Here is a 24211-nt window from a genome sequence, read left to right on the forward strand (position 1 = left end):
ATATTTGGTCATCATTGGTCACCACATATTTCACTCGCCCTCGTCCAGAGTAAGGCCCCCCCCCCCTTTTCTACATGGTCCTTCGAAAAGAGAGCAGAACCAGCAATTGAAGATCATATTCACCACAGCTAAGAAATGAGGTAAATTATGGATTACATTCATTTGCATGATTAGTTCTTACTCGGAATCGGTGAGTGTATGACACATGATAGTCGGTTGGTATAGAATTAGAGTTAATGTGACCTACAATAGCTCATAAAATTTGTAAGGAAAAAGGAAAAAAGAGAATTAAGTGTATTTAACCGGAAGGAAAGGTGGAAAATCAATTTTTTGGTGCAGGGGAGCCATAATTTGGAAACTTGCCTTATGCTTGTGTATGGTACATATTTTGCACATAAAAATTACATTCTTGATTCGAGATTTCAACCAGGAAATGTGGTATTCCGTTTGAACCATTCTAGTCATGATACTTATTTCACCGTGTCCCAGAAATTTATGTAATTCGGAGAGATATAAATGAGAATATAATGAATTTCCGGGCAAAATTATAGGATATCTTTCTCGATAGGGCAGAAAAGAGTTTGCCAAACGCCCATTTACTCTTAATATACCGTTTGAGTCCATAAAAGGATTTAGTGGACATAGGCTGCTCTTGTTAGGGATAGGCTGGTTTTTTCTAATTAGCTTAATTTCATCTTTGTAATGCCTTTGTAATGCCTTGCGAAAGTGCTATGAGACGGATTTTGACAAAGTTCACCTCCGCTTGAGATAAATTAAGTGATTTACTTTTAACGGGAGATTGAAAATTCTTGTGGGAATTATGTAAAAAACGGAAAACATATGAAAGGACCCGAAGGGCCCTGTTAAAAGATGAGAATCTTTCCAAAATATCGGGGTCGGGAGAAAGTGTGTGCAAAGATTGTACCCTCTTGCCCAATACAGGAGTTTCCAATGGATTTTTTTTGGGCCAAGATGATATGGGATTAGTAAGCCAGGATGGACCATGCCACCACAGTTGACTATTTTTCAAATCTTGTGGTCTACACCCACGTGTACCAAGGTCGGCGGGGTTGTCATGAGTGGCTATATGTCGCCATGTGGAGTTTGGAAGAAGGTCGTGGATCATTGCAGTACGGTTCGCTATGTATGTCTCCCATGTCCACGGTGGTTTTGATAACCAACCTAACACTATTGATGAGTCCGTCCAGAGTATTATATCTTTGTGTGGAATACTAAGAGAAGAGATAACATAACGTACGAGTTTCGCTAATAAAACGGCGCCATTCAATTCCAAACGCGGCAAACAAACCGGTTTTATAGGTGCCACTTTACTTTTCGCCACTAATAAATTCGATAGCACAACATATTCTGATGTTTGGCATCTTATATACACACATGCACAATAAGCCAGTTTCGAGGAGTCGGAGAATCCATGTATCTGTATAGTATCAGACGGCATGTTTTGTATCCAACGCGGTATTGAGATGTCTTCTATTAGTGGAAGGTGAGCAATAATGGAGTTCCACTTCTCCAAAGTATCCGAACCTCCTTCCTCGTCCCATTGCAAACCTTCCAACCATAACTGTTGCATTAAAATCTTTGCCTGTATTATGACCGGAGTACTCCACCCAGCTGGGTCGAAAAGTTGAGCCACAGCAGAGAGAATTGAACGTTTGGTCACCTTCGATGGTGAAATTTCAAAGGAAAATGCATAGGAAAACGTATCTGAGATGGCATTCCATTTAATGCCTAAAGTTTTCGTAGTGCTTGTTTCGCTGAACTTGAGAAAATCTGAATCATACAAATATTCAGATGGAAGATGGGTTAGCAGCTGGGGATCATTAGCCGTAATTTTCCTTAATATAAATCCAGCAGATTGTAAACACGAAATGAGTTGGCTCTGGGCTTCTCGAGTGCCATCTATTGTGTAACCTCCCGAAAGATGCGCTATCACACCCCCATTTCATGTCACTGGCATTGATTTCGCGGGTCCCTTTGAGATAAAGAGCTCATTTTTACGAAAGGCACCAACACTGAAAGCCTACGTTTGCGTATTTGTATGCTTTTCGACAAAAGCAACCCATCTCGAATTATGTTCTGACTTATCATCTGCCGCGTTTGAGGCTGCATTTGCCCGATTTGTTGGGAGGCGGGGCCTCCCCCATAAAGTCATGTCGGATAATGGGCGAAATTTTCTGGGTACAAGCAGAACATTATCTAGAGAATTTGCACGATTTCATAAGTGTATATCAAATGATATTTCACAAAAATATGTGTCTCATGGCTTTGAATGGTGTTTTATACCTCCTCACGCCCCACACATGGGCGGTCTGTGGGAAGCTGCAGTAAAAAGCTTCAAATTTCATTTTAGACGAATCGCAGGCGCCCATAAGTTTACATTTGAACAAATGGCAACTTTACTTGCTCGTATTGAAGGCTTATTAAACTCTCGGCCTATCTCTGCATTGTCGGAAGATCCCTCTGACATTAACGCGTTGACACCTGGCCATTTCTTGAAAGGAGCTCCATTAGTATCTCTCCCTGAGCCTATTTCCCAAAATTTATCACTCATTAACAGATGGGAGAAACTCAAGGCTATGCATCACCAGTTCTCTTTGCGATGGAAGGAAGATTATCTAAAATCTCTCCAAAAAAGATACAAGTGGAAAACTACCACACCCAACATAAAAAATGATGATCTGGTCGTAGTCATGGATGATTTGTTGCCCCCGAACGAGTGGCGTCTAGGCAGAGTACAAAAAACATTCATGGGTTCTGATAACAACGTAAGAGTGGCAGAAATTCGGCTTTCGACGGGAACGATAACTCGTCCCATAGTTAAGTTGTGTGTATTACCCTACCATAACGATGGTAGTACTAACCACCTTTAATCGTTTATGTTACAAGAAAATACAACCAACAAAGTTTCACTAGTTAAAAATCAAACACTCCACTAAAATTTTGATAATATTTACTACTTGCAGTGCTTCCAATCGAAATAGGAGAAATTCTAATATATACAAATGCAAAATTTGCCAGAGATATCACTCAATTCGATTTTGTAACCAGTTTCTACGGATGTCTATCCAAGAAAGGGAAAGGGTCGTAGAAAGACATCGCTATTGCAGAAATTGTCTTGCAAGAAGCCATAGCTCAACGGAGTGTACATCAACAACGACATGTATGAAATGCAAAAGATTTCATCATACACTCCTACATCCACAACATCCGAGAGTTCAGCCACCCCTAAGTGCTAGAATTCGACGAAATAAGAAGACGAATGACAACCGGCAACGAAATAAGCCAAGGAAATCTAGCGAGTCGATTGTTCCAAATCAAAACATTCTTGCGGAGGCATTGCATTCCATCGCTGCAGTCTTATGTGTTACGACCAAAAACATTGCACAAGTGCAAGGCCGGCGCCATGTCTAAATTGCATTTAGACAAATATACTTTTTTTTGTTGAAATATTAATAATGTTTAGAGAATTTAAATATTAACGTAATTTTATTAACTATTGTGAATTTAATAGTAACGATAACGAATATGCTTGATTAATTTTTATACTTTATCGATATTAAAACCTGGAATTTTTCCAGCTACATTTGTATCTTTAGAAAGAAACAAATCTGAAATTGAAATGAAATATGAAATTATATAGTCACTTTGTGAAATAACCTCCAGCGGTGAGCATCAAATAAAATTAATTACTCTTCCCAAACCGAATTTTGACTGGTTTTATTTCTTGTATAATTTCCGCTTTATATATTTCCCCACATTGTACCATCATCATTCTCTTATGAGAAATTACATGCGGTATTTGCAATAACAATTGTTGCTCCCCCTTTTTGGTTCGTCACCATCATTTGGACAACTACTCATATTTGGTCATCATTGGTCACCACATATTTCACTCGCCCTCGTCCAGAGTAAGGCCCCCCCCCTTTTCTACATATGGAGTAAATAAACATTCTTACTATGCATGCCAAACTTTGTTGAAATCAGTTCAGACTTAGATATACTTCTGATATATACTTTTTGTCCGATTTGGGCAAAAATAGCCAAAAAATTGTAAAAATTGCTCAAAATTTCCTGTACTACATATCTATCGTCCGACAAAAAATAAATTTGTTTTAGATTTAAATATTTCCCATATTTTGTTCCTTAAATTGTGTTCCACCCCAGGGAATTAGCCGACTTAAATTTTAAGTCTATAGATTTTGTGCACAGAAAAAAATCCGTTTTTAAACTAACGCTAAATTTAACTAATCTTTATTGGAAAAATTTTAGTAGTAAGTAAAGTTTATTATTGTTTTTTTTTCGAAATTATCCACAGCCCAATGAAATATTCTTTTTAAACCCTGGACAGTCATCCTTCGTCAAAATAACGACACGTAATTTCATTTTCGATTTAAAAGGCATTTTGGTCGATTAGGAAATGGTAAATTTAAGTTATTCCAATACAACCATTTTATAAATTTTTTTCTTATACAAATTAAAAACAAATTGAATAAGGAAATAAATTCAATTTTGATCCCAATTTTTGCTCACGATGCAAATTATAGCGTCTTGAAATAAGCCGTAGTCAAAATGACGAAGGATGACGTTAGTGTACAAACAAGTATATACGGCCGTAAGTTAGGCCAGGCCGAATCTTATGTACCCTCCACCATGGATTGCGTAGAAACTTCTACGAAAGACTGTCATCCACAATCGAATTACTTGGGTTGTGGTATATTAAAACTTCTTAACATCGTTTTCTAAATTGTGAGTTAGTCCATACGTGGTATATATTAGACAAAAAAGTTATGTATAGTTATGTATATATAGGACTTAAGAGCCAGAATTGAAATATGGGGGTCGCTTATATGGGGGCTATATACAATTATGAACTTGATATAGACCAATTTTTGTGTGATTGGAAATCGATTTATCTGAGGGATATATATAACTATAGACCGATATGGACCTAGTTAGGCATGGTTGTTAACGACCATATACTACCACAATATACCAAACTTCAACTCACTCGGATGAAATTTGCTCCTCCAAGAGGATCCAAAACCAAATCTCGGGATCGGTTTATATGGGGCTCTATATGATTATGGACTGATATGGACCACTTTTGGCATGGTTGTTAAATATCATATACGATCACCACGTACCAAATTTCAAGCAAATCGGATGAATTTTGCTTCTCCAAAGGCATCGGAGGTCAAATCTGGGGATCGGTTTATATGGGAGCTATATATAATTATGGGCTGATAGGAACCAATTCCTGTATGGTTGTTGGATACCATATACTAACATCACGTACCAAATTTCAACCGAATGGGAAGAATTTTGCTCTTCCAAGGGGCTCTGGAGGTCAAATCTGGGGATCGGTTTATATGGGGCCTATATATAATTGTGGACCGATACCGACCAATTTTTGCATGGGAGTTTGAGGCCATACATTAACACCACGTACCAAATTTCAACTGAATCAGATGAATTTTGGTCTTTCAAGAGGCTCCGGAGGTCAAATCTGGTGATCGATTTATATGGGGGCTATATATAATTATGGACCGATGTGAACCAATTTTTGCATGGTTGTTAGAGACCATATAAAGGGTGATTCTTTTGAGGTTAGGATTTTCATGCATTAGTATTTGACAGATCACGTGGGATTTCAGACATGGTGTCAAAGAGAAAGATGCTCAGTATGCTTTGACATTTCATCATGAATAGACTTACTAACGAGCAACGCTTGCAAATCATTGAATTTTATTACCAAAATCAGTGGCAGAAAATCCGCTTTTTTATCGACAAATTTTGTTCAGCGATGAGGCTCATTTCTGGTTGAATGGCTACGTAAATAAGCAAAATTGCCGCATTTGGAGTGAAGAGCAACCAGAAGCCGTTCAAGAACTGCCCATGCATCCCGAAAAATGCACTGTTTGGTGTGGTTTGTACGCTGGTGGAATCATTGGACCGTATTTTTCAAAGATGCTGTTGGACGCAACGTTACGGTGAATGGCGATCGCTATCGTTCGATGCTAACAAACTTTTTGTTGCCAAAAATGGAAGAACTGAACTTGGTTGACATGTGGTTTCAACAAGATGGCGCTACATGCCACACAGCTCGCGATTCTATGGCCATTTTGAGGGAAAACTTCGGAGAACAATTCATCTCAAGAAATGGACCGGTAAGTTGGCCACCAAGATCATGCGATTTGACGCCTTTAGACTATTTTTTGTGGGGCTACGTCAAGTCTAAAGTCTACAGAAATAAGCCAGCAACTATTCCAGCTTTGGAAGACAACATTTCCGAAGAAATTCGGGCTATTCCGGCCGAAATGCTCGAAAAAGTTGCCCAAAATTGGACTTTCCGAATGGACCACCTAAGACGCAGCCGCGGTCAACATTTAAATGAAATTATCTTCAAAAAGTAAATGTCATGGACCAATCTAACGTTTCAAATAAAGAACCGATGAGATTTTGCAAATTTTATGCGTTTTTTTTTTAAAAAAAGTTATCAAGCTCTTAACAAATCACCCTTTACTAACACCATGTTCGAAATTTCAACCGGATCGGATGAATTTTGCTTCTCTTTGAGGCTCCCCAAGCCAAATATGGGGATCGGTTTATATGGGGGCTATATATAATTATGGGCCGATGTGGACCAATTTTAGCATGGTTGTTAGAGACCATATGTAAACACCATGTACCAAATTTCAACCAGATCGGATGAAATTTGCTTCTCTTTGAGGCTCCGCAAGCCAAATCTGGGGATCGGTTTATTTGGGGGCTATATATAAAATTGGACCGATATGGACCAATTTTTCATGGTTGTTAGAGACCATATACTAATACCATGTACCACATTTCAGCCGGATCGGTTGAAATATGCTTTTCTTAGAGGCTCCGCAAGCCAAATCTGAGGGTCCGTTTATATGGGGGCTATACGTAAAAGTGGACCGATGAGGACCAATTTTTGCATGCTTGTTAGAGACCATATACCAACACCATGTACCAAATTTCAGCCAATTCTGAGGGTCCGTTTATATATACGTAAAAGTGGGGCGATATGGCCCAATTGCAATCCGACCTACATCAATAACAACTACTTGTGCCAAGTTTCAACAGACGGATGGACGGACATGCTTAGATCGACTCAGAATTTCACCACGACCTAGAATATATATACTTTATGGGGTCTTAGAGCAATATTTCGATGTGTTACAAACGGAATGACAGGGTTAATATATCCCCCATGCTATGGTGGAGGGTATAAAAAGCTAAAAGCTAAATGCGTTTTTCAAAAAACACCAAATCTAGCGGGAAAATAGCTAAATTGGCAACGCTGATTATAAAGGTATTTGCTATTGCGAATATGAACAAAATTATTGCATACCTTTAGGCGCGAATTATTTCATATTGAACAACTATGCAATGCGAATGTAACTAACATAATTGTTTGGTAACACTACCAATGCAAAGTGTTAAGAGACAGCTTTAAATCGCTAGAAATCTCCGTGACTGGACTCCGTGATAACGGATACAAGCACGTCTCATATAAGAAAAATATATAGCAAATTACCATGCCTTTTTGTTAGGGATAAGGTTTGATATATGAACGTTTATATGGCAACATTATAATACATTTCTATTACTTCTTGGTATAAAGGTGATGTATAAAATTTTATTAAAATATGAAAAACATGACGAATTAAAATTTCTATTTTCGTAAGGTATTCCACAACCGCGTGACTCGAATTAGGAACGATCGCTGCATCACCAAAGTTTGAAAACGGGGCATTATCAGCGCATGCGTTTTACTCGAACCTCCAAACTGGAATCTTTCTGCTAGATTTGGCAGTGTCCTAAATTTAAGTACTTTGTAAAACAACATCATAGTTCTAAGCTTCACGAAGTTATCGAGTGTACAACCGTTGAGCGAGATGTGACATGATCATAATAATCCTAGTGATATATGTAGCGACCAATACGATTAAAACACATTTTCAAATGATGAAGGCTACCTAAAGTGAATCCTGAGAATAACAAGTTGGCTGATAAGTCCCCGGTCTGACACATAGATGGCGTCGCTAGTATGCATATTATTTTTATATAGTACCAACCTTCAAATGATTCGTGTCAAAATTTGACGTCTGTAAGTCAATTAGTATGTGAGATAGAGCGTCTTTTGTGAAGCAACTTTTGTTATTGTGAAAAAAGTGGACAAAAGGAATTTCGTGTTTTGATAAAATACTGTTTTCTGAAGGGAAAAAATACGGTGGAAGCAAAAACTTGGCTTGATAATGAGTTCCGGACTCTGCCCCACGGAAATCAACAATAATTGATTCGTATGCAAAATTCAAGCGTGGTGAAATTAGCACGGAAGACGGTGAACGCAGTGGACGCCCAAAAGAGGTGGTTACCGACGAAAACATCAAAAAAAAATCCACAAAACGATTTTGAGTGACCGTAAAATTAAGTTGACCTTAAAGATATCAAAGGAACGTGTTGCCATATCATTCATCAATATTTGGATATGCGGAAGCTCTGTGCAAAATGGGTGCCGCGCGAGCTCACATTTGACCAAAAACAACAACGTGTTGATGATTCTGAGCGGTGTTTGCAGCTGTAAACTCGTAATATACCCGAGTTTTTCCGTCGATATGTGACAATGGATGAAACATGGCTCCATCACTACACCCCTGAGTCCAGTCGACAGTCGGCTGAGTGGACAGCGACCGGTGAACCGTCTCCGAAGCGTGGAAAGACTCAAAAGTTCGTTGGCAAAGTAATGACCTCTGTTTTTTTGGGATGCGCATGGAATAATTTTTATCGATTATCTTGAGAAGGAAAAAACCATATAAACAGTGACTATTATATGGCGTTATTGGAGCGTTTGAAGGTCGAAATCGCGGCAAAACGGTCCCATATGAAGAAGAAAAAAGTGTTGTTCCACCATGACAACGCACCGTGCCACATTGAGAACGATGGCAAAAATTTATGAATTGGGCTTCGAATTGCTTCCCCACCCACCGTGTTCTCCAGATCTGGCCCCAGCGACTTTTTCTTCAGACCTCAAAAGGATGCTCGCAGGGAAAAAATTGCCGAAACTGAGGCCTATTTTGAGGCAAAACCGAAGGAGTACTACCAAAATGATATCAAAAAATTGGAAGGTCGTTATAATCGTTGTATCGCTCTTGAAGGGAACTATGTTGAATAATAAAAACGAATTTTGACAAAAAATGTGTTTTTCTTTGTTAGACCGGGGACTTATCAGCCAACCTGTTACTTAAGTGATGACAAAAATGAGTTGGAAGGGCCTTGTGGTTATGCAAAGATCATACCTACACTGAAAAGAATATTGACCTAATATGGAAGATTATGCACCTTAAATTTTAGGACTCGAAATGTACGCAATGCTAAGGACAAAATTCTTTAAAATATTGACATTTTAATTAAAAGAAAGTTTATAATCCTTGCTTCAAAAATTTTGTTCATTAAATTTAGGACACAAATCTTGAAATTTTGCGTCCCTCTGTTAAAGTTGTAGATCTTTGAATTAAGGCAAATGTTCCTTGAAATAAAGAAAAACATTTTTAATTTAAAGAAATCGTCTTTAACTCAACTGACATATTGAATTTTTAAATTTAAGATAAAAATGCTTCAAATATAGACTAAGACTTATTTGAAGGATTTGCATCTTTGGTTCAAAGTTTTTTTTATACCCGATCCGGCTAAAATTTGGTACATGGTATTGGTATATGGTCTCTAACAACCGTGCAAAAATTGGTCCACATCGGTCCTTAATTATATATGGCGCCCATATAAACCGATCCCCATATTTGGGTTGCGGAGCCTTAAAGAGAAGCAAATTTCATCCGATCCGCCTGAAGTTTGGTACATGATATTGGTATATGGTCTCTAACAACCATGCAAAAATTGGTCAACATCGGTTCATAATTATATAGCCCCCATATAAACCGATCCCCAGATTTGGCTTGCGAAGTCTCCAAGAGAGGCAAATTTCATCCAATCCGGTTGTAATTTGGAACATGGTGTTAGTATATGATCTTTAACAATCGTGCCAGAATTGGTCCATATCTGTCCATAATTATATATAGCCCCCATATAAAACATTCTCCAGATTTGACCTCCGGAGCCTCTTGGAGGAGCACAATTCATCCAATCCGGTTCAAATTAGGCATGTGGTGTTAGTATATGGTCGCTAACAACTAAACAAAAATTGGTCCAATCACACAAAAATTGGTCCATATCGGTTCATTTCTATAGAAAATTTTGTTAAAATTTTATTTCTGTAGAAAATTTTGTCAAAATTTTATGTCTACTCTGTCAAACTGAATTATATACGTATTGGATCGATCTTTTTTGATTTAATATATACCACGTATGGACTTACATACAATTTAGAAGATGGTGTTAGGAGGTTTTAAGATACCTTGCCATCGGCAAGCGTTACCGCAACTTAAGTAATTCGATTGTGGATGGCAGTGTTTAGATGAAGTTTCTACGCAATCCATGATGGAGGGTACATAAGCTTCGGCCTGGCCGAACTTACGGCCGTATATACTTGTTTAGCATTAAGAAAACAATTTTTACTTTGAAGTACTTGGCATAATTTGGATTTTGAATTTTGATTTAATTAGCAAAGTTATACAAAAGGGATTTCAAAAATGTTAATATGATTTTCCAAAACATGTCTGCCTGTAAATCCCATTAGTTTCCAATCTAAAATGGTAGCATTTATTAATAAGACATTCACATTTGCAAATACATAAGAGACTTGAATATTTAAGGATATTTGGTGAACCGTATAATCTAATGATATGGGCCATTTTTGATGCAAATGTGAAATGCCATGGGAGACGGTGAATAACCTTTGTCTTGTATACTTTTCGTATAGTGATGTATGTCTCACTCTGAAATAATTTTGGCAGAAAAAAATCTTTAGACTTTCATCTTTGTTCAAGATAAAGACAACACTAAAAGCCTTGTCGTTTGATGTTTGCGTTTCTTTCTGTTTTTGATTAGCATTTTACCGACTTTGGGTTAAAATAAAATCCATGTCATGGTTTGATATGGGAATTTGCATCGACATTTTATCGTGGTGTTAGAATCATTAATACATGTGAGTGTATTAAAATAGCAAACTATATATAATGAAAAGAAAATTCCAACTAAATTAAAAAAAAAAAACTCGTTTCATAATTTAGGTGTCATGATAATCATTTCTGATCATCTAACATAACGATGAAATGTACACGCAAAAAAATAATTCTTTCCTCCCAAACGAAATTTTAGACAAACAAAGATTGTTTCTCATTTGCTTTTCGCTGTAAGGAACATGCAATTTGTAAGCCAACACACTATGCACTGAGCTATGTTGGTGTTATTGTCATCACTAGACAATTATCCATATACGTTATATTTATATAACATATCTTGCGGCGCCCACGAACCGATTAAACAAACTTTATTTAACAGAAACATACATTTAACATAGTTGGGCACCGTGGAGCAGCGGTAGATACGTCCGCCTTGAATGCCAAGGGTCGTGGGTTCGATCCCTGCTTCGACCAAAAAGCTTTTGTTTTTTTACATATATTCCAGATTTTTTCGGAAGATTCCGAAAAGATGTTCAATATTACATACTACTATATTATATCTTTACTATGAACTGTAAAATGTGTCTTATGAAAGACTTAAAGTTAGAAAAGAACAGTGCTTTATATATGCGAAATGGAATGTGTTGTCGGTTCAAAAATATTTTTTTTTATTGAAAAAATAAAAATTTTGCAACAAACGAAAATTTTTGGTGATAAAAATTTAAAATTTTCGAAGCAGTTCAAAAAAACTCTAACAAAAGAAAAACGTTTTCGGTAAAAATTTTCCAAACTTTTTTTTTCTGTGCATGTAGTTCCAGAAAAACTCCATTTACCACACGGAAAAAAGGAACATTCTTTATTTAATTCCAAGCATTTAATATTCATAAGCTAGTATAAAATGTTTGGGACATATATGTATGTTAGAATATAAAGGGTGATACGGAAAAAATTTGGTCAAGGGAAAACGCGTGTAAATCGGTGAAATCGTTTATTTAAAAAATCAAATTAAATTCCTTTTTCAAGTTCAATTAGTATAAAATTCAGGAAAAATATTCAGTTAGGCTTTCGCTTTTCCAAATCCGAATTGCTGGGCCTCACGCTTGACACCTGCCATCAGATTTTGTACAGCCACCTTGTCCACCTTCTTCGCCGCAGAAAGCCAGTTTGACTTGAACTGCTGCTCGTCCTTAGCACTTTTTTTGGTCTTCTTTAGGTTCCGCTTGACAATAGCCCAGTATTTCTCAATTGGGCGGAGCTCTGGCGTGTTGGGAGGGTTCTTGTCCTTGGCAACCACCTGCACGTTGTTGGCGGCGTAATACTCCATGGCCTTTTTACCGTAATGGCAAGATGCCAAATCTGGCCAAAACAGTACGGAACAACCGTGTTTCTTCAGGAAAGGCAGCAGACGTTTATTCAAACACTCTTCCACGTAAATTGCTTGGTTGACAGAAGCTATGAAAATGCTGCTTTTCAAGCCACAGGTACAGATATCTTGCCAAACCAGATATTTCTTTGCGAACTTGGACAGTTTTATGTGCTTGAAAATATCTGCTACCTTTCCCCTCCTTTTGCCGTATAAAACTCCTGTCACGGAAGCTGCTTGTAGTCGGATTTGACGTAGGTTTCGTCGTCCATTACCACGCAGTCAAACTTCGTCAGCATCGTCGTGTACAGCCTCCGGGATAGTGCTATGGCCTTCGCATTTTGTTTATCATCGCGATTTGGAGTCACTACCTTCTTGTAAGTCGATAGTCCGGCTCGTTTTTTGGTTCGATGCACGGTTGTAGACGATACACCCAGCTTATTTGCGGCATCTCGGAGAGAGAGATTAGGGTTTCGCTTGAAACTACCGGCAACTCTCTTTGTCGTCTCAGCGGCTTCCGGTTTTCGATTTCCTCCCGATCCAGACTTCCTAGCTGTCGACAAACGTTCCCCAAACACTATAATTACATTTGTAACGGTTGATTTGGCAACTTTTAGCGATTTTTTCCAGCTTTGCGTGCGAGTAGCTCGGATTTTCGCGATGCCCGAGCAAAATTTTGATACGCTGCTCTTCTTGCTTGGACGGCATTTTGACAACTGAAGAGTGAATTCCAAAATCAAAATAGGAGCAACTTTCTACACACACACACACCTTTAAAATGAGGGGTGTTCAGGATTTTTAAATGCGAAATTGAAAGAAATACGTCAAGTTTATATTGACCAAATTTTGACAGTATCGCCCTTTAGTATTATTGAGTACATTAATTTTTCCTAAATAAGTATTAAATCAGAAATTTTGTATGAACATGTACAGGGTTGCTGATATGTAATGCAACAAAGTAAAGCCCCATATGTTTTCATTTTTATAAAATATAAAGCAAACAATTGTACTCGAACGAAAAAGACTGTTTTTCATACGATTCGGTGTAAAAATTATATGCTTGAAACTCAAAATTTTAGCAATAGTGTAGCACGTTTAGGACATATACAGTGGCGTGCAGAAAGGAGTACACAATTATTTATTTTTTTTTTTTTTCAATTCTAAACGAATAAGTAAGCAGCAATAAAGAAACGCAAAATAATTTTATTTTTCTTTATTACTTCTTCAATTCTAAATAAAACAACAAAAAACTCAAAACAAAAAGTAAAGAATTCAGAGAGAGAGAGAGAGCGCAAAGCCCCGACCTCAACCCCATTGAGAATTTATGGTCAATCGTGGGAAGACGGCTGGGATTGTACAAATCAGATCCATCTAAATTAGAAGACCTGTGGGAACGAGTACAGCTTGAATGGCAGAATATACCAGACTAAAATAATACAGGCATTGGTTGAAAGTATGCCAAAACGTGGCAAAACGTGTGGTCGTTAAAAAAATAATATGTTTGCACAGTACAAACAATTTTTTGTTTGAACAAATTCTGAAAATATATGTGCTTGGAGCAAAGTATGCTTGGATGTATATATTACAGAAGCGATTTTTTTTCAGGCTGTTGCAAATAACATCAAATTTTAGAATCAGTTTAGATTTGTTCGAATTGGCTACATTTTGCAAGCATTATGGCCGACATGGCCATCACACACTGCATGAAAGTGGCTTCGCAGTAGGACAAGAAATCTTTGGCTTCACGACAATATTTTTATCAGTGAAGGTACATAGGTGCTATATCACAAAATTATCTGGTATGACATATCTTCGAACTTGACATACCTGCTTGATATTCAGAACGACAGGTTCCAGGATAAAGCTAAATCGCCTTAAAATTATATATTAATCAAGAGTATATTTTAAAATTTTACAAATTGAATGTAAACTTTTGATGGTGTGCAATAAAATGGATCCATACATCCGATATTTTAATCAAACTGAACGTGGGTATAAAGATCAATGACCGAACACATACGTTCAATATGAATTAAAGAAGAAGAAAATTTTTGTCCGATACCTAAAAAATAGAACTACTGTGTCGTTAAACTGGCCATAATTTCGCGCCAATGATTTTTTATTTACTATAAGAGAGTGTAATTTCTTGAATAGCAATTAAAAAATACACCATGACATTAAATCGCACATGGTAGTTCATTCTTCCTATATGACAGTTCACTTTTTTGGAGTCTAATTTGTGCAATTTAACGTATTTGTTTAGATTCAAAAATATTAAGTTGTTGTTTTTTTTTTTAATTTGATTTGGCCACTCCTAGACTTCAAGACTTCCAGACTCCGATTCCGCAGCTCTGGGTATACAAATTGATTTCGTGAATTGAGATAAAACTGACAGCTTCAGTAGGCGTAGAGATGGGCCCCACCCTAAACAGCTTCAAAAATAAAAATTAATATTTGTTTTTTTTTTTTTTATATTTCATCTTTATTAATTACCATTAATAAGGTCCCTCCTTGTTGAGTGCAATCACCATTTTGTCATACCCTCAAATCAATATAAAAATTGGATTTTCAGCTTTCCCGCATACAATTTATGGCAGCAGGTTCACACAGCTCAATGAGCGGTCACAGCTGTTACCATAAATGGTCATATCAATGTGTGTATTTTGGATTGTGAAATTTTCTATGAAAATATTTTTCCCAAACTAAACGATTTTCAAACGAATGCCAATATTGAAGTGAAACAAAAACCAAAAAAACAAAAAAAAAAAATCAGGCAACTAACATAACACTACAGAAGACCTACCATGTAGCGGCAGCGTTCAGAGGCAACCAGCCGCATATTCAGCCAATGGCCACAACAGCTAAAGTATGAAAACACTTTCACCACCAATGATGGTCATATGAAACTCCTCGCAAGCACACAAACCAAGCCTGCAAAAAGAAAATCCGAAGTGCATTTATGTGGCCAGTCGAAGAAATAGTTGTGATAAAATTTCTATTAATAAAAATTGTAATGAATCCACACCAACAACGAGCTAAGGCAGTAGCCATAGACACCAATATACAACCACCAACCGAATGGCCATGGCCATGGCCATGGAACGGGGGCACTATAGCTACTGCATGGTGCAAAGTAACGCACCACCATCCCACCATTTACACTTACTCCTCCCAATGGCTTAATAAACTTTTCATTTTATTTCATTTGCTAAAATATCTTTTGCTAGACTCTTCTTTCATACATTTGCAATGCGTGAAAATTCTTCGGGCTATTTTCTTCAGCTCCTCTTCACCTCTTTGAACTGGAGAAGATGCCGAAACTTTCTCAGCTGGCTATATGTGTGTGCCAGAATTGAATCTAGTCCATTACTATTTTTTTATAATCATTATTGATGGCAATTAACTCACCGAAGAAATCAATAAATTTCCATTTATTTTATTAACGGTTACATTTGCGGAAAATGGATTAGAATAATTACTTTCATTATTTATTTCCCCCCAGGTTTAGAAAAGGTATAATTTCTTCGAGTTTCTTAGTTTTGCAATAAAAAAAGAGAAATTTTTATTGGCGATCCGAAAGACTAAAGAAATCCCAAGAAATGGAAATAATCCCATTTCCCACCCAAGATCTTATCTTAGGGAAACCATTTCCATGATGACAATAAACGTATGCCAGTGATATTGCTATTAAATCCCCAGCAAAAAAAGCGTCGCCAAAAAAGTAGTGAAAATGTTATTTTTGGATCCGGAAGTGGTGCAAAATTGGCGCAGAAGCGGTGAATTTAACATGGGCTTGTCATAGGACAGATGTCCACCATTTCAACAGCCCTTGCACTGAATTTGAATCACTTTTTATGGTGTGATCTGAATTCAGTGTTTTGGATGTGAATTAAGAAATTTTGTGATATTTGGACAAATAAATAATTTTTTTTTTTTTTGATTTTTAATGCATTATAACGCTTGTCTGCTCAAATATTTTCAAAAATTCGAAATTTTTCTACAAAGGATTTAGCATTTTTTTCGGCTAAATTTAAATAATTTGTACCATTTTATTAATTCTTAATCTGTTTTTAACCTGTTTGAAAAATTTAAAATTACCCACTAAAAATATGAAAAACAAGTTATAAAACATTGATTTAAAAGAACTTCTTGTGTAGTTAAATAAAGAACATCTTTGGGAGGACATTTTTGGAAGTTGTTTTAAAGTTGTGCCTTTAGAAGAACTTCTACATTTTTTTGCTGGATCAATGATAGAGTGATCATCCTATACTGAAAAACTATTGACCTAATATGAAATATTATGCATCACAAAATTTAGTACACACAATATGTTATTAAGAATAAAATTGCTTTAAACTAAAGAAAATAATTAAAAAGAAGTAAGTAATGTAGAAAGTCGGGCGATTGGCATAGGTTTGGGGTATGATTGGCATAGTTTTGAGGGATAAACCAAATTTCCATATTAAGGAACATTAAAGGGTACATGTTTATGGGAGTTTTATCACCATCTGAAATGTCTGATATTAGGAGCTATAGTTGATTTTGCACCTACAGAGTTAGTATGCCACTGATATGATTCCATTATTAAACCAATGGGGTGGGTACCTTGGCTTTTCGATGGCGTTTTGAGGTATTTGGTGTTGTGGAGCAGCCACATTTTCACAACACAGGTCGTGTGCTTGGTGTAGTTGCCTTGTTGGAACAAGAAGTCTTTATCTCGGAATCCCATTTTAGCAGTGCTGGAGTGCAGATTTTATTTCAAAATGTTTATAATACCCCAAACACACGGCGTGGGATGTAAAATTAAAATCAGGATACAGAACTCATTTATCGAATCTTCATTCTCTTTTTCCGGTATATTAATAAAGCTATTCACGTACAAACAAATGCCAGTTAAAACAAGTATATACGACCGTAAGTTCGTCCAGGCCTAATATTATGTACCCTCCACCATGGATTGCGTAAAAGTGGACCGATATGGACCATTTGCTATACCATCCGACCTACATCAATAACAACTACTTGTGCCAAGTTTAAAGTCGATAGCTTGTTTCGTTCGGTAGTTAGCGTGATTTGAACAGACGGACGGACGGACGGACATGCTTAGATCGACTCAGAATTTCACCACGACCCAGAATATATATACTTTATGGGGTCTTAGAGCAATATTTCGATGTGTTACAAACGGAATGACAAAGTTAATATACCCCCATCCTATGGTGGAGGGTATAAAAATTCAAATTATGACGGATACTTCGAAGTATAAACTATTTTCTTAATTCCAAAAAAAAATTCAAACCAAAGATGCTAAATCCTCCAAATAAGTCTTAGCCTATATTTGAAGCGATTTCTTTAAATCAAAAATGTGTTTCTTTAGTTTAAGGAAAATTTGCCTTAGTTTAAAGTCATGCAACTTTAACGAAGGAATGCAAATTTTCAAAATGTGCGTCCTAAATTTGATGAAAAAATTGTTGAAGCAATGATTATAAACTTTCTTATAATTAAAGAAATTTGTCCCTAATATTGTTTAAATTGCGCAGCCTAAAATTGAGGTTGCGTAAACTTTAATATCACGTAAATATTTTGTTCAGTGTATGGGACCTATATCTAAATTTGATACCCTGACCACTGTGTGTATGAAAAGGGAAATTTAAGTTGGCGTTTACACGATTAAAAGCACATGAATAAAAATGCAGAAAAAAAAACAATGAATTAATTTTTGTTTCCATGTACGCAAAACTAAAATTTAAAAATATCCTTGCTTCAATTCTCCACTTCTTTGGGTCGAAATCAATACCAAAATTGGTAGTGTAAAAAATCTTTGTAACCAGGAAAGTTTTTTTTTTTTCATTGTAATTAGTACTCTAAAGTATCCCTGGCAACCAATACAGACATTCTCTTCTAGTTTAAATTCTGTTAAGGTTTACCTGTCAAAAATTCGTTCCAAATTTGCGTGAAATGTGGAAGAACAACGATCCTTTGTACAATGATCCGGACCCTCAGATTTGGCTTGCGGAGCTTCTAAGAGAAGCATATTTCATCCGATCTGGCTGAAATTATAAATAGGGTCTCTAATAACCATGCAAAAATTGGTCCACATAGGTCCATAATTATACACGCAAAAAAAATAATTCTTTCCTCCCAAACGAAATTTTAGACAAACAAAGTTCTTTTCTGATTTGCTTTTCGCTGTAAGGAAGTGTATTTGGAAGAAAAGTATGTACTTTTTGTGATAAACGTTTATTCTTTTCCAGGATACAAAAACAATTTCATGAAGACTAACTCAAAAAAAAAAAAAAAAACATTGTTTTCTTGCTAATTGCATTTTCCCTCACATCTTTCTCACATACACGAGGTTTTTTAGTTCTTAACACCTTTTCTTGTAATACCAACAATGTAGAAGAAATTATACGATTTTATAAATTTTTCAATTTTTTTTTACCTTTCGCCTGGACGGAGAATCGAACCGCGGACCATGCACTTTGTAAGCCAACACACTAACCACTGAGCTATGTACCTGTTATGGTCATCAATAGATAATTATCCATATAAGTTATATTTATATAGCATAGCTTGCGGCGCCCACGAGCCGAATAAACAAAGTTTATTTAACAGAAACAAGCAGTTAGTTTGGCACCGTGGATCGGTGGTTGATACGTCTGACTTGCATGCCAAGGGTCGTGGGTTCGATCCCTGCTTCGACCAAAGTTTTTTTTTGTTTTTTTTTGTTTTTTTTGTATGTAATATTCCAGATATGTTCGGAAGATTCCGAAAAAATGCTGAACATTACATTATACTATATTAAATTTTGAACTGTCAAATGTGTCTTATTAAAGACCTAAAGTCACAAAAGAACAGTGTTTGATATAAACGAAATGGACTGTGTTGTTGTTTCAAAAATAATTTTTTTTATTGAAAAAATAAAAATTTTGTAACAAACGAATTTTTTTGGTGATAAAAGTTTAAAATTTTCGAAGCAATTCAAAAAACTATAACAAAAGGAAAACGTTTTCGGTACACATTTTCCAAACGTTTTTTTTTTTTCTTTGCGTGTATATAGCCCCCATATAAACCGATCCCCAGATTTGGCTCAAAGAGAAACAAATTTCATCCGTTCCGGCTGAAATTTAGTACATGATGTTGTTATATGGTCTCTAACAACCATGCAAAAATTTGTCCACATCGGTTCATAATTATATATAGCCCCATATAAACCGATCCCCAGATTTGGCTTGCGGAGCCTCTAAGTGAAGCAAATTTCATCCAATCTGGTTGAAATTTGGAACATGATGTTAGTATATGGTCTCTAACATCCATGCAAAAAATGGTCCACATCAGTTCATAATTATACATAGCCCCCACTAAGAAAAGCAAATATCCTCCGTTCCGGTTGAAATTTGGAACACGGTGTTAGTATATGGTCTCTAACAACCGTGACAGAATTGGTCCATATCGGTCCATAATTATATATAGCCCCCATATAAACCGTTTTCCAGATTAGATCTCCGGAGCCTCTTGGAGGAGCAAAATTCATCCGATCCGTTTCAAATTAGGAACGTGGTGTTAGTATACGGCCGCTAACAACCATACCAAAATTGGTCCATATCGGTCTATAGTTATATATAGCCGATCCCCAATCACACAAAAATTGGTCCATATCGTCCATAATCTACCAAAATTTTATTTCTATTGAAAATTTTGTCAAAATTTTATTTCTATAGAAAATTTTGTTAAAATTTCATTTCTATAGAAAATTTTGTTAAAATTTCATTTCTACAGAAAATTTTGTCAATTTTTTATTTCTACAGAAAATATTTTTTTAAAATTTTATTTCTATGGAAATTTTTGTCAAAATTTTATTTCTATAGAAAATTAACAAACTTACTTACAATTTATGGACTTACTTACAATTTAGAAGACGGTGTTAGGAGGTTGCAAGATACCTTGCCATCGGCAAGCGTTACCGCAACCCAAGTAATTCGATTGTGGATGGCAGTGTTTATAAGAAGTTTCTACGCAATCCATGGTGGAGGGTTCATAAGCTTCGGCCTGGCCGAACTTACGGCCGTATATATTTGTTTTTTTTTTTTATCAAAAAAGTTTTTCTTTACTTTAAGGCAAATTTGACTTATAAGAAAAACGTGCGACTTTAAAGGAGGGAGGCAAATTTTAATAATGTGTTTTAATTTTTTAATTAAAATTTAAAATTTTTATAAAATTTCATTATTTTAAAGAAATTTCCCCTAATATTGTGTAAATTGCGTTTCCTAAAATTTAGGTTGCATAATCTCTCATATTAGGTAAATTTTTTTTTCAGTGTATAAAATACAAATGACTCTCTAACCCGTCAGCATGTCAAAGATGAAATTTATTCCCGTCATTACCATAGACATTTAAGTGCCACTCTAGCGATGGTCAACTGTCGTGAGAAATGTATGAAAATTTTGCAAATATTTTGTCATGACTACACTGAAAAAAATATTTACGTCATGTTAAAGATTGTGCAACCTAAATTTTAGGATGCATAATTTACAAAATATTAAGGACAAAATTCATTAAAATAATGAAAATTTAATTAAAATAAAGTTCAGAATCTTTGCTTCAAAAATTTTTTTTCATTAAATTTAGGACACCAGTTTTAAAAGTTTCTTCTCTCCGTTAAAGTCTCATGTCTTTGTATTAAAGCACATTTTCCTTAAAGTAAAGAAAAACATTTTTGATTTTAAGAAATCATCCTTAAATATTGTTTTATTTGGAGGATTTAAAACCATTTTTATACCCATCACCATTGAATGGTGACGGGGGTATAATAAGTTTGTCATTCCGTTTGTAATACATCGAAATATCGATTTCTGACTATATAAAGTATATATATATATTCTTGATCAGGGAGAAAGTCTAAGACGATATAACCATGTCCGTCTGTCTGTCTGTCTGTTGTAATCACGGTACAGCCTTTAATAATGGTGCTATCGTCCTGAAATTTAGCACAGATTCGTTTTTTTGCTTGCAGGCAAGTCAGGTTCGAAATTGGAAATCTAGAGGTATTTTGGGGCCATAAAGAGATGTGTCGAAAATGGTCAGTATCGGTACATGTTTTGGTATAGCCCCCATATGGACCGATTTCCCGATTTTGCTTCTTGGGCGTCTAGAAACTGTATTTACCAGGGCTGTGGAGTCGAGCCAATTTTGCTCGACTCCGACTCCGACTCCAGCATTTTTCATCAGCTCGACTCCGACTCCGACTCCGGAGTCGACTCCGGGTAATATAACTAAATCTCATTTTAGTACCACTAATTTGTAGTTCTATTGAGGGGATATATATGGGGTATATATATGGATCGATATAAAGTATCGTATTTATTTATGTGTGCAAGAAAGGTCTTAATTTCGCATTTATACCAATTAAACTCTTTATTTCAAATTTAGGGCAATGTTTAATAAATAAAATAATGATATAAATACCCATCATAATATGAGAAGATACCGACAGTATATGTATTTGTGGACGAAAATTATTATAAAGCGTTATATTCCCATATGCATGAATTTGAATCTGAATCGATTTAGACAAAATTGTATATACTTCTAGAAAATCTCTGTACCTAAAATTTAAATCTAACGTTATGGGACGTAACACAATTATAGCAAAAAATGAAAATGCAAAGAAAGTCTAAAGTCGGGCGGGCCGATTGTAACATACTCTGCACAACTTTGTATTTTGATCAACATTTTGATAAAATCTGAAATCAGACTTCTACAAAATCTCGTGCAATATTTGGGAAACATTCATAATTTTTTTATATAGCAAAATTTGAGTCACTTTTACCAGTTTTCGACTTAGCAGTGAGTATCAGTAAGAAAAAAATTTGAGAAAATTTGCTACATAAATAAAATTTTGAAAAAAAATATAAATAGAAATTTTGGAAAAATTTTTGTGTAGTAAATAAAAGTTTGCAAAATTTTCTATAGAAACAAAATTTGAACTAAATTCTCTATATAAATAAATGTTTGAGAGAATTTTCTATATAAATAAATTTTTACCAAATTTTCTATAAAAAGACTATAGTAAACAAATTTTGACAAAATTTTCTATAGAAATAAAATTTTGAAAAAAATATCAATAGAAATTTTTGGAAAATTTTTTGTGTAGTAAATAAAATTTTGCAAAATTTTCTAAAGAAATAAAATGCTGCAAAATTTTCTATAGAAAGAAAATTTAGACTACATTTTCTATAAAAATAAAATGTTGACTAAATTTTCTATCGACATAAAATGTTGTATAAATTTTGTATAAAAAAAATCTATAGTAACAAAATTTTGGCACAATTTTCTATGGAAAAAAATTTGAAAAAATTATTAATAGAAATTTTGGAAAATTTTTTGTGTAAATAAAATTTTGCACAATTTTCTATAGAAGCAAAATTTTGGCTAAATTTTCTATAGAAATAAATTTTTGACAAAATGTTCTACATAAAAATATTTTTATACCCACCACCATAGAATGGTGACAGGGGTATAATAAGTTTGTCATGTCGAAGATGAGCTAGATCGGTCCAGGTTTTGATATAGCTCCCATATCAACCGATCGCCCGATTTGGGGTCTTGGGCTTATAAAAACCGTAGTTTTTATCCAATTTGCCAGAACTTGGAAACCTAGAGGTATTCTAGGGCTATAAGGAGGAGTGCTGAAAATGGTGATTATCGGACCATGTTTTAATATAGCTCCCATATAGACAGAACTCCCGATTTTATTTCTTGAGCTTCTAGAATCCGTAGTTTTTATCCAATTTGTCTGAAGTTGGAAATCTAGAGGTATTATAGGACCATTACAAGGCGTGCCGAAGATGGTCACTATCGGACGAAGTTTTGATATAGGCCCCTTTTAGACCGATGTTACGAGTTTACTTCTTGGACTTCTATAATCCGTAGTTTTTATCCAATTTACCTGAAATTTGAAATCTGGAGGTATTCTAGGACCATTAAGAGGTGTGCCGAATATATTGTGTATCGGTCCAGTTTTTGATATAGTCCCCTTATAAACCGGCCCTCCGTTTTGGGGTCTATATTCTAGAACTACAATAGATGTGCTGAATACTGTACGTATCCTTCCATGTTTTTGGCGTAGCCCCATTAGTCCGATTGACCAAAATAGACCCAAAAAATTATTGAAGTTGGTCCGATGGTCAGACCAAATGGAATTTTTCTGCAGAAATAACATTTGGACAAAAATTTCTATAGAAATAAAATTTTAACAAAATTTTCATAGAAATAAAATTTTAACAAATTTTTCATAGAAATAAAATTTTAACAAAATTTTGTATAGAAATAAGCTTCTTAAAAAATTTTGGGATACAATATTATGCAAAAATTTTGTACAAATTTCTGCTAAATATGTAATAGAAATAAAATTTTGGCTAAATTTTTTACAGAAATTATATTTTGGCTAAATTTTCAATAGAATTAAACTTTGGCTACATTTTCTATAGAAATTAAATTTTGGCTAAATTGAAATCTTGGCTAAAATGAAATCTATTGATATAAAATTTGGACCAAATTTTCTATAGAAATAAAACATGGACAAAATTTTCGATAGAAATAGAATGAGGTCAACATTTTATATAGAAATAAAATTTTGAAAAAATTTTCTTTCGAAGAAAAATTTTAGAAAAATTGTTATCTCTCCCAGCCAGATCTATACTAAAGGCTGTGGAAAGGTTCATTC

The 24211-nt window shown here is 35.2% G+C and overlaps 2 protein-coding genes and 1 long non-coding RNA gene across 3 annotated transcripts; 1 reads left to right on the forward strand and 2 right to left on the reverse strand.

Annotated features, from left to right (window-relative positions):
- Nucleotides 1-70: 70 nt before the first annotated feature.
- LOC142234376 (uncharacterized) lies at nt 71-2173 on the reverse strand. Its single transcript, XM_075305505.1, has 5 exons — nt 2046-2173; nt 758-1856; nt 364-651; nt 182-243; nt 71-128 (listed from the first exon to the last, which is right to left on the reverse strand). Exons 1-5 carry the CDS (start codon nt 2171-2173, stop codon nt 71-73), a joined length of 1635 nt encoding a protein of 544 aa, XP_075161620.1.
- LOC142234385 (uncharacterized) lies at nt 2172-7852 on the forward strand. The gene is made up of 3 exons (XM_075305516.1): nt 2172-2871; nt 3805-3929; nt 7763-7852. The coding sequence occupies exons 1-3, from the start codon at nt 2172-2174 to the stop codon at nt 7850-7852; spliced, it is 915 nt and encodes a 304-aa protein (XP_075161631.1).
- Nucleotides 7853-14572: 6720 nt separating this feature from the next.
- Nucleotides 14573-15174, reverse strand: LOC142219398 (uncharacterized). The gene is made up of 2 exons (XR_012717554.1): nt 14980-15174; nt 14573-14918 (listed from the first exon to the last, which is right to left on the reverse strand). It is a non-coding gene; the product is annotated as an uncharacterized LOC142219398 (long non-coding RNA).
- Between the last annotated feature and the right edge of the window lie 9037 nt (nt 15175-24211).

The sequence above is a fragment of the Haematobia irritans genome, chromosome 1 (genome assembly GCF_050003625.1).
Source record: "Haematobia irritans isolate KBUSLIRL chromosome 1, ASM5000362v1, whole genome shotgun sequence".
Lineage (NCBI taxonomy): Eukaryota > Metazoa > Arthropoda > Insecta > Diptera > Muscidae > Haematobia > Haematobia irritans.

Bases quoted from the DNA above. Each gene is read 5' to 3' on its own strand.
- LOC142234385 (XM_075305516.1), top strand. From the start codon at position 2,172: ATGTCGGATAATGGGCGAAATTTTCTGGGTACAAGCAGAACATTATCT. The intron at 2,872-3,804 runs GTAGTACTAACC...TTCTCTTATGAG, and splicing joins ATTACCCTACCATAACGATG to AAATTACATGCGGTATTTGC. The intron at 3,930-7,762 runs GTAAGGCCCCCC...GACTCGAATTAG, and splicing joins TTCACTCGCCCTCGTCCAGA to GAACGATCGCTGCATCACCA.
- LOC142234376 (XM_075305505.1), bottom strand. From the start codon at position 2,173: ATGACTTTATGGGGGAGGCCCCGCCTCCCAACAAATCGGGCAAATGCA. The intron at 1,857-2,045 runs GTAGGCTTTCAG...ATTTATATTAAG, and splicing joins AAGCATACAAATACGCAAAC to GAAAATTACGGCTAATGATC. The intron at 244-363 runs GCAAGTTTCCAA...GAGCTATTGTAG, and splicing joins GTACCATACACAAGCATAAG to GTCACATTAACTCTAATTCT.